We start from the raw sequence: 14730 nt of genomic DNA on the forward strand, positions 1-14730 counted from the left end.
AGAGAATGAAAGGGTGAGAAACAGAGAGGAAGGCTGAAACTACAACATGGGAGGAAGAGGGGAAGCTTAGAAAGGAGGAATGTTATCTGCAAAAGCCTTTATCAAAATCGTGTCCCGGCCAACACCCCAGGGCACTGCTCTGGTCTGCGTGCCTCTTCCACCACTGTGCACACTGCTCCCAAAGAGAAATGCATGTTACTAAACAGACTGTCAGTCTCATCATCCACCTGATGGGGAACAATTTTGAGGATTTATACACACCACAGTCCTGCTCCTGCAAAGCTCAGGGATAATAGACGACTGTTTGTGAGGCTGCATTGGATCAGAAAAGTTCCCAGATGCTTGTGGCTCGCCAAACTTATTGCCTTGCTCTGTGTGCTGGCAACACGGAGAAGGAAATCAGAGAGTCGGTGAGGAGGAACACTCGATCTAAGCCAAAACAAAATTTAATAGAGAACTAGGCGAAGACACAAAATCATACGTTTTATAATCACAGTCCTTGAAATACATTTGCCTCATGATTTTTTGGTGGAGCTTGATAATATCACCGTGCACTCTCCCAGTAGTCTACTAATCAGAGACAAATGTGAAGTTATGCAAGTAAAGAGTGGTTGAAGGAAAAAAAAGATAAATAGGACTCAGCAAATATCATTCACATTGGACAAGATGAAAGAAAAAACTATATTTAATACAAACAAATCACATCTACCTATAAGTTTGAGCCGAGAGTTGTTTATATACAGACCAACAGTGATAGAAAATTGAATATATATATAAGAAATATACGTCATTAACATTTTATAAAAAAACGTTTCTATATATTTTTCACCTCCATAACTTCTCTGGCAAAATATCTTTTAGAAAACATGTTCTAATTGGAATAGAAACTGATTTCACTATCGGAGCCACATTGGTTTCCCCTCACGATGCCACTGTATTCCACTGCAGTGGAGTCGGCTTGAACTGTTTCAGATGATACCATGTCTTTATGGTGTCTTTATCTAAATTGCCATTGAGAGCAGTTAAATGTGCAAATTACAGACCTCAGACATAAAGATCAAATAAAGTGCATGATCTCTATTATCTGGGAAACAACACTGTGATGGGGAAAAAGGTTATATTTACAATGATTGTATGAATATACTGTAACAAGTAGACCCATAATATAATGAAATCGAGCCTTGCCACAAATATTGTGCTTGTGCACCACAATGTCCTCTCCTTTCACACTGTCACAATAGAGCTATATTACATTTTGAGGCAGAATTTTCGAGGATTTAATTTGATATTTTCTTTAGATAATGTAATATGTTACATTACTTTGTCACTCCTATTATATTGTGGAGTTTCCTATGACGTGTGCATGGTGTCTTTGTGGAATTATCACCAGAAAACTGTTAATATCTAAATTATAAAACAACCAGTCTAGGGACTATAACAGCACAGATGTACTCAGGCTGCTCCCTCCTCTTCCCACCTCACCTCCTCCTCTTTCCTCTCTACCCGAAAAAAAAAGGGGGAGAGAGGAGGCAGGCTTGTTAACTTTATGGGCTCGACCCCCCCGGCTCTCAGTCATTTCCTTGGGTTGGGCTGAAGCGCACACACAGCTGCCTGACGCGCTTCTCTGTGGCACACGGTGGCGACTGGACGTCAGAGGAGCACAGGGGAAATACTGCAGTCATCCCTAAATGTGATGAAAAGATAGGACAACATTTCTTCTTTTTTTAATCTCCAGGATAATTTGAGGGAGAAAACACTCTTCAACCACTTTGGAATTAATTTATCCTTTTTTTAATCCAAAAGGTAGGGGATAATATACACGATTTATTTAAATCTTCTTTATAAAAATCTTCCTCTTAAAGGTAATTTTAGGCCAATGTGGAAAATATATGTGGTAAAGTTAGTGAACTCTAGTTTTGCTGGAATGTTGTAGTGAAATAAAACTAATTCAACACAAAGGTTTCCACAAACCATTTTTTTAGATTTGCTTTAATTTTGTATATAGGCTATATCCACATTTTCTTGTACTTTGCTTAGATATATGTTGTCAAATTTTGTGTTTCCGTTTAAATTGTGATGTTATTTACATATAGTTTGTACCAAAGTACACATTTTTTATCATGAATTTCCCTCCTGTATAATATCAAACCTCATCCATATAATCTGGCTCACAGACTCAACCTGCTCCATCAGGTCCATGTGATGCAGATTTTTCAGTACTGCAGTCTGACACTAGATGGCGCAGCCCCTCTCCAAAGTCTCCATTCAGAATCAGAAATACTTTATTGATCCCAGGGGGGAATTGTGTATTGGAGGATGAAATAACAATCAAATCAAACTTTTGCATTTGCTTTCAGTGCGACCCTTTCTTCTCCCAGCAGCCTCGATAGATGTGACGCATGGCATTTATAGAGGAGCCGTTTTATGTCCTTCTCTGCATCCCTCATGATTTAGGCAGAATAATTATAGTGAAACGTGCCAATCAAGCCATTCTGGTACACAGCAGGTCTGCTCTGCCCTCAAAGTCGGCCTCTGTGTACACACAGGCTGCATATTGAAATGTGTTGAGTGAACTGTGGCCTGGGAAACTTTATCTGAGAGGAAGATTAGTATAATTTTTTCTCATCGCCTTTTTATTTGTCCCATAATATGATACAAACAGTATAGAAATACTTTCCCCTTCTGGACGCCCCTTTAAGTCTTGTGCTGCTGACTTCCCTCATGTTTAATTAGCCTGTTATAACAGTGTGTTTAACTTGTTTATTAGATGTGTTTGCTTTTTGATTTTTATGACCTGCTTGTTTTGAAGTCGTCATGTGGAGCACTTTGTAACGTGGGTTTGGAGAAGTGCTCAATAAATAAAGGTTATTATTACCGTGCAGAGACAGAGCAAACAGTGTCAGTCTGACTGTGGAGTCCGTGGTCAGACAGTCAAAATGGTGGTTTCAATCTGTCTGTTTCCTGACCTTCCAGCCTGACTGCCCATTAGCCAGCGGGGTGGGTTGACCACCTTACACCTGCTCCTCGCTGCCTGTCTGTCCATCATCCACCCGTCTGTCTCAACATCCATCCACATATCTTACCCAACATTTATTTCCATTCTCTCTTTCTCTGTCTCACTTCAAGCTTGCAGTTCCCCTTCCTTCCGCTCTGTGTACCCCCACTGATCAGTGCTGGTTTGATCCTACGTCTTTGGTTGACTTTTCCCTTACGTTTTAAATTTTGTAATTTACTTTAGTAAGTAATTGCTCTATTGCCGTATTCTTAGAGCAGAATTTGCTGATTTTTCCTTTTTCGGCTTCTTCAAACAGCTGCCCATTGTTTATAGTCTCTATTCATAGCCCACTTAGAACTGGCACAAACTTTGGAATTCTTCACATACTTTGCATGAGGCTCATCTGCCCGCAGGCATCGATGCTCAGGTCAGCTGTGCCCCTGCTGTTGACTGATTTTGCACTTTTTATTTTATTTTGACGTGTCAGTTTGCTCTGCTCTGCTCTCTGCCCTTCTCTGGTCGGTCTTCGTCTCTGCAGCGTTGAGCTGCTCGACACCACATCCAAGCTCAGCGGCAACAGAGAAGCTGCCAAACAGTTCCTTTTTTTAGGGATAGCAGTCACCAAATTACAGCCGCCGGGGAAGTTAACTCCACCCGAACGCTGCTGCCGGACACGCCTAGCACTAACAGCCTGTGTGTCTGAGGAGTACATGGATTTGGGTTTTCTGTGTGTATGAGTGTGTGTGTGTGCATGTGTTCTCATGTGTGGAGTGAAGGAGACCAGGCGTTAGGAAATAAAGGAGGTTAGAAAATGACCAGCTCATTCTGGAGTTGAACGTCAGATTTTCAGATTTTCAAGCTAAAACACATAGAAGTGTTCACATTTGTGTGTGTGTGTGTGTGTTTGTGTGTGTGTGTGTGTCTAGACCAGCTCCCATTCCCACAAGTAAACATTTGTGTGAGTTTTACATTTTTGTTTGTTTTTTTCGGGGTCAGAGTTTATTGAAGCCTGGATCCTGCTACAGAAATAACACGTTGGGTTGGAGAGAAAAAACACTAAACTCTCCAACTGAAAACAAATGAATGTCCCACAAAGCGACTGCAGCCATAATTAGATTTATTCTCCCCAAGACAATGCTGTCAAACATTATGTGCTCAGTCAGCAACTCAGTTTTGAGCCACAGCACGATTGTAATCGACACTGACTGTTGACGTGGCGGCTGCCAATAAACCAGAGCTGTGGCTCCGGCTGCCATTTTTGGTGCGTTCTCTGCTCCACCTTAACTTCCAGTAAACCCCTCGGGAGCTGATGCAAACTTGAATACGTAGACAGAAAGGGCCAGCGTTTGATGCCTTGATCAATACCGTGAGGGGTTTTGGCACCTCCGGCATTGAGAGTTCATGGCGTTCAACATTCAGAGACGCAGACAGGAAGAGCAGCTCTGAGCAGTCATAATATGGGGTTGTGTGCAGATTCAATCTTGATGATTTCACAGTCGTAAAAAGTTCAGCCCGGAGTCAGAAGAAAAAAACAAAATGCGTGACTTGGTGGGACGTATTTGTGGTCATGGGAGAAAGACCGAGAACATATAGCTTATATACATGTTTGTTTAGCTTGACAGGGGCAAAGGTCGCCTCGTGGGTACTCAAGTCTCATCAGAGTAATTGCGGTGGAAGTGAGAGCTGACAAGTATAACCGGCACTTGATGGATAGAGCGTATAGGAAATGTAAAGCTAATCTCAGACGCCCAGTGTGGGAAACTCAAACAAACGATCTCCTCGTACAGGGCGGGTCGTTTGCCAGATTGGGCTCTCACCACCACTGCTGCTTTTTATAATCCACCAATATCCATACATCCATACGTACATTTCTAAATCCTCTCTCGTATCCTCTCTGATGCTCTCTCTTTGTCTCTTAATCCCATTTTCACCTTTCAAATCCAACAGTAAAACCACTGGAATTTTTTATTCTGGCAGAAGCGTCTGCCTTCTGCTGCCTGTTTAGACAGCTTCCACCACATTTAGACGCTCAGACAGTCATATTATATGTTTGTGTAGGTGTGTGTAGGTGTGTGTGATTGGTATTTCTCATGTTGTGAGGACCTGAGGCTGATCACATAGTCACAGGGGCAAAAAGCCAGCGCCCATAACGTAAATTGTAAAATTTTTAGGTGAAGATATCTTTTAAGGGTAGTAAAGGTTGAGGTTAGAGTTAGACTCCAGGATGTGAATGTAAGTCAATGTAATGTCTTGTGTGTGTGTGTGTTCTTATTTTTGTTACCTTTTTAGGACCTTTCCCAGCATAACTTAGTCAGGACCAGTTGACCTCATGGGGACCAAAGCCAGGTCCTAATAAGGCAAACATCAATTCTGAGTTCCTGGTGATGGTGGTAACATGTGAATTGTGGTTAAATTAAGGTTAAGTATGAATTGGTTATGGTTAAGTTTAGGGATAAGGTTTTTCATTAGGCTGTCCACAATGAATGGAAGTCATTGCAAAGTTGTAACAAGGATATCTGCACAAACCTGTGTGTGTGTGTGTGTGTGTGTGTGTGTGTGTGTGTGTGAGTGTGTGTGTGTGTGTGTGTGTGTGCATGGTGCACACTCCTACACACCTTTGACTCAAATAGGGGAATTCCCTTCCAGATCATTGCTGTATAGAAAAGAAATTGCTCCATTTCCATAAAAAAAACATATGACCAAAAGTATGTGGACACGTGAAAGTTACACCCAACTGTGATACGTGACCATGTAATTTCAATACCATGACATTACTGTGCTGCTATAACAGCCTCCCCTCCTCAAGACAGACTCTTCACATGAGTTGTTCCAGCCTGGTTGCAGGGATTTGTTCCCATTCAGGAGCTTTAGTGAGGTCAGACACCGATGCTGAGAAGTAACACCAGACTCTTCTATAACTTAAGCCCTGAAAAACAGGCCGGACCAAAAAAGGCATGTTTGTTTATGGGGATATCAACATACCTGTAGTTATATAGCAGCAGCCATATCACCGCAGACAGTCCTGCTTCTTTGTACCTGGGATGCAGTTGTTGACACTGTCCTGTATCTTAAGCAGCTTAATCTTTCGCCACCGGCACAATTGTCTGTCTGTCTGTCTGTCTGTCTGTCTGTCTGTCTGTCTGTCTGTCTTTCCCTCCCTCTCTCTCTCTCTCTCTCTCTCTCTCTCTCTCTCTCTCTCTCTCTCTCTCTCTCTCTCTCTCTCTCTCTCTCTCTCTCTCGCTCTCACACACACACGCACACGCACACCAGTCTTGGCCTTTGGTCTGTTTTCGTCTCAGAACGGATGTTTGATGGCTCACAGTTGAGGAAGTGGAAAGGAATTCATACACACCAGATAAAATGGTTATTACAGCCGGCGAGGCAGCCTGATTGTGGGATGTAGTTTAGTCTTATTGTCATGTTGTGTTTACAGTCGAGTTACACGTCAATCCAGGATGATGATAGTCTTTTTTTGTTTTTGCTGTCTCCCTTTTTGTTTTATGTGCACATCTCCATCCGCTCCCGCATCTCTACAAATGGCAGACAAATCATTGGTTTGACCAGTGAAAAACGCCCCCGCAGATTAAAGCATGGGTGTCACACTGTTAGATTTACAATATATACTTGTTGTACCTCCCATAATGCTGCACGGCACAAGATGCAGAAATTGTAGGTGTTTAAATACGTCTGGCGGTGTCCTCTGCGAATGCTCCAGCTCTTTTGTGTGACTTTGTGTGCTTTTGTGTGTTTTGTCATTGTGTGATGCTGACTTTGTGTTGCCCTGGCTGTGTCTGTTTAGGCTGCATTCTTCTGGCCTAGCCAAGGCCAGTGGTTTTTTTATTTTCTGCAAAATGGTATAATTTGGCAGCTATTTTTATTGCAGGGAGCAGACTGCAGGGGCCAGTTATTCATGCTTCCAGTCCAGGTCCACAATGTGCACAAGGTCTTTGTTTTACATGTTTTAATGCCCCTAAATAATATTTTTCATTTCTTTTCATAGAGTGAAAATGATTCACAGCAGGAGGGGATTGCATAAGTAACTGTCAAGTGCAATGCCCAGAGAACGAAAATAGATGAATGTTCTCATGCGCTGGATGTCCTATATTTAATTCAGGGTTTATAGGCTGAAACGTGTTTATGTGCGAGTTCAAGAATGTGGACAGAAAGTGCTGAAGCTGAATTGATAAGCATGTGTTGTTAATCCATCACCCACACGCTGTGATGTGATGTATCACTATGACCACATTCTTGGATTTGAAGTGTTTTTATTGCAGCTTTATGTTTGTAATTTAAAGGATCAGTATCGGTTTTGAGAACTTTTTTCTGATGAAACCTGGAATGAGAAGAATTTCCTCCAACACTGAAAAAGCCCCTGAAGCCACTCGTGAGCTTTTATTATTGCGGTCTCCTTTGTAGGGCCACTCAAAGTCTTGTGAACACCCAGTGCTAAGAGAAATATCCCGGGACGTTAAGTGAAATAGCCGGGGCAAAGATCAAGCAAATGTTTGAACGGTGTCACATGTGGTTGAAGAAGAGGATTAAGACGATTTAGCAACAACACACAAAAAGATAAAATGGCCTTCTTCCTTTTCTTTTCTTGTTCTCTTGTTGTCAGTCTCTCTCTGAACTTCACTCTTTAGTTTATGTCCATTAATCTCTTGGTTCTGATGACGCTGAAAGCCGAAATCTGCTTTCCTCTTGCTTTAGACGAAAATCCGATCAGAACACTAAACTACACGACCCAATGACATCAGGACTTCTGACCCCTCTGTAGTATTACCAAATTTGAGATACGAGAAGGAATTAAAACACCAAAGTTACAGATTATGTGATTTTTATGTTACCCCAGGGTCCAGTACAGGACTGGGTTTTATTTTATAGGATTAGCTTCAGGTCAAGGGTCACAGTTTCCTGCTGTAGGGATCTATCAGCCTGGTAATAATGAGTATTTCTATTGGAGTTTGAGGTCGAGTGGCTACACTGTGGTGTTAGTTAGGCCAGTGCAGGCAGGATAAAGCAATCAAACCAACACAGACAGACACATGCTTACATGTCTGGTGACCTCAATTAGCAGTGAGTGTGTGTAGGGCTATGACATAATGGAATTTTGGTTTCATGACATGCATACACACTTGCACACTCCTCTAAATGAATGGTGCCTTTGTTTGGCTGTTGGGTGGCAGGAATAAACTTTTCCAGCACTGAGGTGATGTCTTCGACACCACCCGATTGGTCAGTGAGAAGAGACTCGCGCTCCTGGGAATGGACGCGCTGCACAGGAAGCAGACAGGGACATTTCGTTGGTGTGGTTTTAAGTGACTTTCGTTCCCAGAGTCGATTCCAGGCAAGTCTGCCATGAAGGAAGTGAGAGCTCCTCTCCTCACCAGACTGCAGCTCCTGTTCGGCAAGGCTGTTAGGTGTGGTGTAAACACTGGCGCTTTGTAATTAAGGATAAGCAGACCGTTTCATAATATTTCAATGTCCATTTAGCACCGACTGCTATCTGTGGCCTGTGGTTGGATGAACCTGTCAGGAGAATGTTGCTGTGTTAATGTTAATGTTGCCAGTTGAACTGAACAGACACACACACACACACACACACACACACACACACACACACACACACACACACACACACACACACACACACACACACACACACATGCACACACACACACACACACACACAAACAAATCCAGTGCGTGCACGAAAGAGACGACCCATGGCAACGTGATTATTTGTCCTGAAAATCACGACTAGTATTTCTATGATGATATAATACAACCTGCCCCAGGGTTGTTGTGTCTCTCTCAGCTTTTAGTGATTTTGGACACTTAGCTATTTGGGTATATGCCATTAGCAAAACACAACATCACTCACACAATTAAACTTGTTTTTTCTCTCATTTAAAAAATATTACGTGGATGTTCAGTAAAACTAATGCTGCTCTCCCTTCTCCTTCTGTTTTCTCAGGTGTGTAAGTCAAACATGTTGCCACATTGCTCCCTCCTGCTGTTGCTATGCGTGGCCCGGCTGCTCCCCGCCTCCTCGGCCTTGCCCTTCGAGCAGAAAGGCTTCTGGGATTTTGCAATGGACAGTATGGACAGTGGCGGGCTGATGGCGATGATGAGGGATGAGGAAGAAGGTTCAGCTGTGGAGGAGGTCCTCCCCCCGGACATAAACATGTGCCCCTTCGGCTGCCAATGTCACCTCCGGGTCGTCCAGTGCTCTGACCTCGGTCAGTGAGTGTGTGTGTGTGTGTGTGTGTGTGTGTGTGTGTGTGTGTGTGTGTGTGTGTGTGTGTGTGTGTGTGTGTGTGTGTGTGTGTGTGTGTGTGTGTGTGTGCGACAGAAACAGCAAAGATGCATGTTTGTTATGCTTTGTCATCATTTCTCAGCGTGTGAGTGTGACAGAAAGTTCAGCAAGGAAGACAAATGAGTTGAATGACAGTGGGTGAGTGAACATGACTTTGTATGACTTTCACAGCTCCAGAGAATAACCCCCGCCCTCTGGTCCTCTTTGGGGTATTATCTAAGGGAGGAATTTCTCCCTGGGGACAATGCTGGTGTATTTTCACAAGGGAAAGCATCTCTTTGAGGGATTTTGTGTTCCAGACGTTGTGTGTAGATACTGGGTGGGAGAGAAAGGGAGAACCGGTGAAGAGGAGGAGAAAATAAGGCGGAAAAGAGATCAAGAGTGAGAAGGAGGGAGTTAAAGAAAGGCAGAAAAAAAGACTCAGCATCCGAAAATAAGGGACACTTTGATGGGAGGAGATGAAAAGTTTATAATATCCTTGCTGTCTCTAAGGAGCTGGTTCATGTTGTTTTTGGGACACGGACAGGATGTTTAATGGAAACCCAAAACAGCAGAGGAGGGTGGAAGGAAGACTGAGTTTGTCTAAATGGATTTGGAGAAAGAGAATACGGTTAAAACGAAATACATGATAAATATAAAGTTGTTTTGTCATCAGATGATATGAGGAATCACCCATATTTACCATTATGATTAAAAACTACTCTGCTCGTACCTAAGAAATCAATAAAACATAACATATATTCAAAATATAATTTTCGTGATGCGTTTACAGTCTGTCTGGGACTTAATTTTAGTTGTGTTTCCATATAAAAAGTCATGACTATATATATATATTATAAGTGCAGGATTCTCGTATGTCTATTCTTACAGAGCCAAGGAAACTTGAACCAGTCTTAGTTATTGATATAAAGATTCCTCACATTGTAACTCATAAGTCTGTGTTTAGACATAATGGTTTTGTCGAATCATCATACGAGCTCTATATATTTACTGTCCCTGGTCCTTCTGCAGCTGGTAAATGTGGAAGCGTATAATTTCCGAGATGTCAAGTGCTTATTTGGAACAGCTGTATTTTGACAATGGCGTCTGTCTCCTCTCAGCGTGCATCCCAGCATGATGTCGGGTATTTGTGTTGAGGGGTGCTGGGGTTTAGGAGGGTGCTAGTTTTGGCAGTTTGTGGTAAAAGCTTTGAGATCTGCGGCAGATATGGCTGAAAGCTCTTTGGTTTGAGGGTTTGCATAAAGTTGAGGGATGCACTTAATTCTTTTTTTTTCAGGTTTGTTTATGGGGTTTGATGGAAGGGATTCAAATTCAAAGGTTTTGCTGCAGGCAGGTAGCATGTCGAACGCTGCAGGTGTTGCCTGGAAGGTTCATATTTCCAGCCACACAAATCAACATTTTGCACCTTCTGAGTCATAATCCTCTCTCAGCAGCTGAAATAACTTCAAGGAACAAGTAAATCATAGACGCAGAGTCTGGTTTACAGGGTTGACACTTGATCTTTCACCAACAGCTAATCAATTTTATTTTATTTCTTGGATAAGGCAACATCGAAACCCCAAAACCTTCTCCAGCCACTGCACCAGATCTATCTCTCAGCACGGCGTGGGCACGGCTTGAGCCGAACGTCAAAGGGAGCTGCTGCGGGTTTTGATCCGGTGTGGTGACGTGGAGGGTGTGGCACAGTGCAGCCAAAGCCATATATCTAAACATAACTCCAGCTATGGACAGCTCTGGGTAGAGTCATGTGGGTCAGATGTGGTTGGTGGCAGACTGGATCCCAGTGGGACAGCTGGCGCTCTCTCTCTCTGCTGGACCTGGTTGCATCACAGGCCGCCGTCCAGATGAGGTCGGCCCTGTTGGACGATTTGCCCACCCTGGCTTGTCTGTGCCACCGACCACATCTGACACACTTGTCCACGTGGCCTCTGCGATGTGGTCCTGTTAATGATCACTGGTTGCTGTGTTTGTGCGTGTGCTGAGTCATTTTTCCAGAGATCCCTGAATGGAAGAACGCAGGTGTATTTCCCAGCTCTGGTCCATCTGTTGCAACCCAGTCTTAGCCTGTTTAAATTTAAGTAGCCCTGACCATGACATCGTTTGGCATTGATGCTCGTGCACTTGTCACTTTTCACTTGTCCCCACGAATTTCACTAGGACACCCAAATTAGGACACTTATGCTCTTGCAGCCTCACCACTCACACATTAACACACACACAGCTTGTATTTGTATGTGTTAGCATGTGTCTGGATTGCCCCCTGTCTCACTTTTATTTGATGTGTGATTATTTAATCACATCTTTTGTGACATCTGTCAAATGGGAACCAGACAGAAAACATCTGGAGTCCCCATCTGGTGCGAGGGGAATTCTGTGCGTGTGAGTGTGTGTGTGTGTGCGAATGTCTTTGTCAGCGACAGACCAGTAATGTTAGTAATGTCTTACTTTGCCGTCTGTGTGTGTGTGACCTCCATGGTTGTGTGTACGTCCGCCTCTCATTAAAATAATAGGCTACAAACCCCAAACTGCTCATTTGCGATGGTGTGGGAGAGTCACCGGTTTAATTTCTGGGCCTGATGGAGGTTTTCAAACACACGGTGACTATTTATTTTCCAAAGTCTACGTCTGACTAAGATATCCTGCGAGTCTGATGTTGGTTTATAGTTGCCCATGGAAGCATTTAATGGAGCATTTGATTCTCCTCTTTGTTTTTATTGGTCTGCAGGTCTGACCGAGGTGCCCAAGAATATTCCTTGGGACACCAAGTTCCTGGACCTGCAGAACAACCGCATCACCGAGCTCACGGAGAATGACTTCAAAGGCCTCACTCACTTATATGTAAGAGACAGACACACACACACACACACACACATTCAAAATGTCGCTCTCAGCGTCGGCTCAGCACCTCCCGAGGATGTGCAACTGATTCAGCTCAGCTTGTATTGGCTTCAGCAGTGTGAAATATGATTACGACCTTCAGCTTCCTCAGGGATTTAGAGGTTCATATCCTTTCTTGTTTTTTCTCCATCCCTCCACCACCTTTTGCTCTGAGAGCTTTAATTGTATTAAAGTCTGAGGCCGAGGCCAAATGGGAGTGTTCGAGCTCTCTCAGCAGAAAAGCTCCGCTCACTTCTGACCCACATTCAACAGTGCTGACCAAGAGCAATATTAAGCCTGGCAGTCGAGGAAACTCCCGACATGACATTATACAATAACATCTCTATTAAGCTCTGTTTACCTCAGACTACATCTGTCTCCAGCTTTCAGCCATGCTCAGGTGGAGAGACAGTCCTCTAGTTGATGGACTGTAAATTAACTGCTGCTGGATCTGTTTTAATTCCCTCAAACACATTGAGACAGATGATGCAAGAGAAAGTGCTTGTGCATTTTGTGCATGATTTTTCTTTCTAGTTTTCTGACTGTTAGGATGCTACTGATCTTTTCACAAAGATCAGGTATTGAATTTGGACTCTCCATTTCTCTTTTCAGGGTCTGTCTCTGAGGAATAACCTTATTTCCAAAGTCCACCCCAGGACATTTGTCCCTCTGAAGCACATGCAGAAGCTGTACTTCTCCAAAAACCTGCTGACCACCGTCCCCAAGAACTTGCCCGCCTCTCTGGTCGAGATAAGGATCCACGAGAACCGCATCAAGAAGGTGGAAGCTGGAGCCTTCACAGGGCTGGTCAACATGAACTGCATAGGTCGGAAACGCTGATGGCTTTACCAAACCATGGCTACATTCTGTGCCATGCTTCCACTTTATAGCGCTGGTTGGCATTTGTCTATGAAGATTAGAGAGGACTGTACTTTTTCATGTCCCACAAACATTCCTCTTTATTTTGCAGAGATGGGAGCAAACCCTCTCCAGAACAGCGGTTTCGAGCCTGGAGCCTTCAAGGGACTGAAACTCAATTATCTGCGTATTTCAGAGGCCAAACTGACCGGGGTGCCAAAAGGTATAACTACTCCTCGCTGTGGCTAAAATGCTAACATTTTCTACAACAGGGGATCACACCTGTTTAGGTTTTCTTTGACACTTGACAAGACTTTAATGAGAAGATTAATCTCTTACAGTAATAATGAAGCAGTTCGTTATTATATCACAGGAGAACAGTTATTCAGGCTCTGTCTACAGATTAATACAAATCTTTCCACCTGAACCACCAAAACTACTTCATTATCAGTTTATAGAGAATGTTATTTATTCAATCTCCATAATAGGGTCAGCAGCTGGTTGTCTGGCGACTGTACTGTAACAACAAAACTCCAGGAAATCACTGCCCCTGACCAAGAGATAGTCCAAAACCAAACCCTCCATAAAACTACAATTTCTTGTTTGACTGCTTTATATAACAACATATAATGTAGAGAGGCATCAATTCTAGATCTCGCCCTGATGTGGAGTCTTACAGATGTGGTGTCTGTCTTTCAGATCTGCCAGAGAGTCTCAATGAGCTTCATCTTGACCACAACCAGATCCAGGCTATAGAACTGGAGGACCTGAGCCGCTACAAAAACCTGTACAGGTACCAGCCACACTTCAGCTTCATCTCTAACCATAACCTATATTTCTTTCACCCTGAGGGCTTCGCCTGCATATCTGTAAAGAATCATCCTGTAGTTAAAAGGAAACGCACATTACAGGTCAGCAGTGGCCCTTAGGGTAATACAATGACCTACATTGACACACTATAGTAGCAGAATAACACTGAGAGTTTACTGTGTGTACTTGTGTGTGTGTGTTTTTCCCTCTCGAGTTATAATAGCAGCCTCTACAAAAGCTTCTAATGTAGAATGAAGAACAGGAATCTGAAGATGATACCTCCACTCTCTATAGACCTTTATTTCACAGCAGACATTTTGACCTTTGTGAGAGACGCACAGACAATGGTGAGTCTGTTCCGTTCAAGTGTCCCAGTACGGCAGGGGGAAGGTGATACTGGCACAATATCAGGATGGAGAAACTGAAGCAGCTAAACAGAATCCAGCCAGAATTCATTTCATTCTAAAGGGTTGAGTGGGAAATTGCATTTTCCACAGCTACTTAAAAACAAGACAGATATATTAACTTACATCTGTCTGATGATTACAGAGCATTCACAATATTTATTTGAATGGAAAACATCAGATGCTGCAACTGACCCCCGTCCCTGGAGACAGTTGTGAAACAGATCTGGGTTGTTTACGAATTAGAGATGCAACACATTTTACTTAAGTATAGTACGCTGAAAATATGTATGGTTTTACAATAATATTATAGTATTATTTATTTGTTTAGAAACTGATAGCAGTTATTTAGTTTTGTTGTGTGTAAAACATAGGACTTCTTTGAGTCATGTATGCAGATGCTATTTAGTCTCCATATATTTCAGTGTGAGACAGGAAGAATATGCAGTGCAACAAACTTTTATTAAACA

General features: G+C 43.0%; 1 protein-coding gene across 1 annotated transcript in view; it reads left to right on the top strand.

Moving 5' to 3' along the window:
* The first annotated feature begins 1562 nt into the window (after positions 1–1562).
* Positions 1563–14730, top strand: part of bgnb (biglycan b) — a 15203-nt gene continuing 2035 nt past the window's right edge. Inside the window, exons 1-6 of the mRNA XM_034590386.1 lie at positions 1563–1803; positions 8970–9234; positions 12037–12149; positions 12801–13014; positions 13159–13269; positions 13746–13839. Coding sequence (XP_034446277.1) covers positions 8985–9234; positions 12037–12149; positions 12801–13014; positions 13159–13269; positions 13746–13839 — 782 coding nt within the window. The 5' untranslated portion in view covers positions 1563–1803; positions 8970–8984. The remainder of the gene's footprint in view (positions 1804–8969; positions 9235–12036; positions 12150–12800; positions 13015–13158; positions 13270–13745; positions 13840–14730) is intronic.

The sequence above is a fragment of the Hippoglossus hippoglossus genome, chromosome 7 (assembly GCF_009819705.1).
Source record: "Hippoglossus hippoglossus isolate fHipHip1 chromosome 7, fHipHip1.pri, whole genome shotgun sequence".
Lineage (NCBI taxonomy): Eukaryota > Metazoa > Chordata > Actinopteri > Pleuronectiformes > Pleuronectidae > Hippoglossus > Hippoglossus hippoglossus.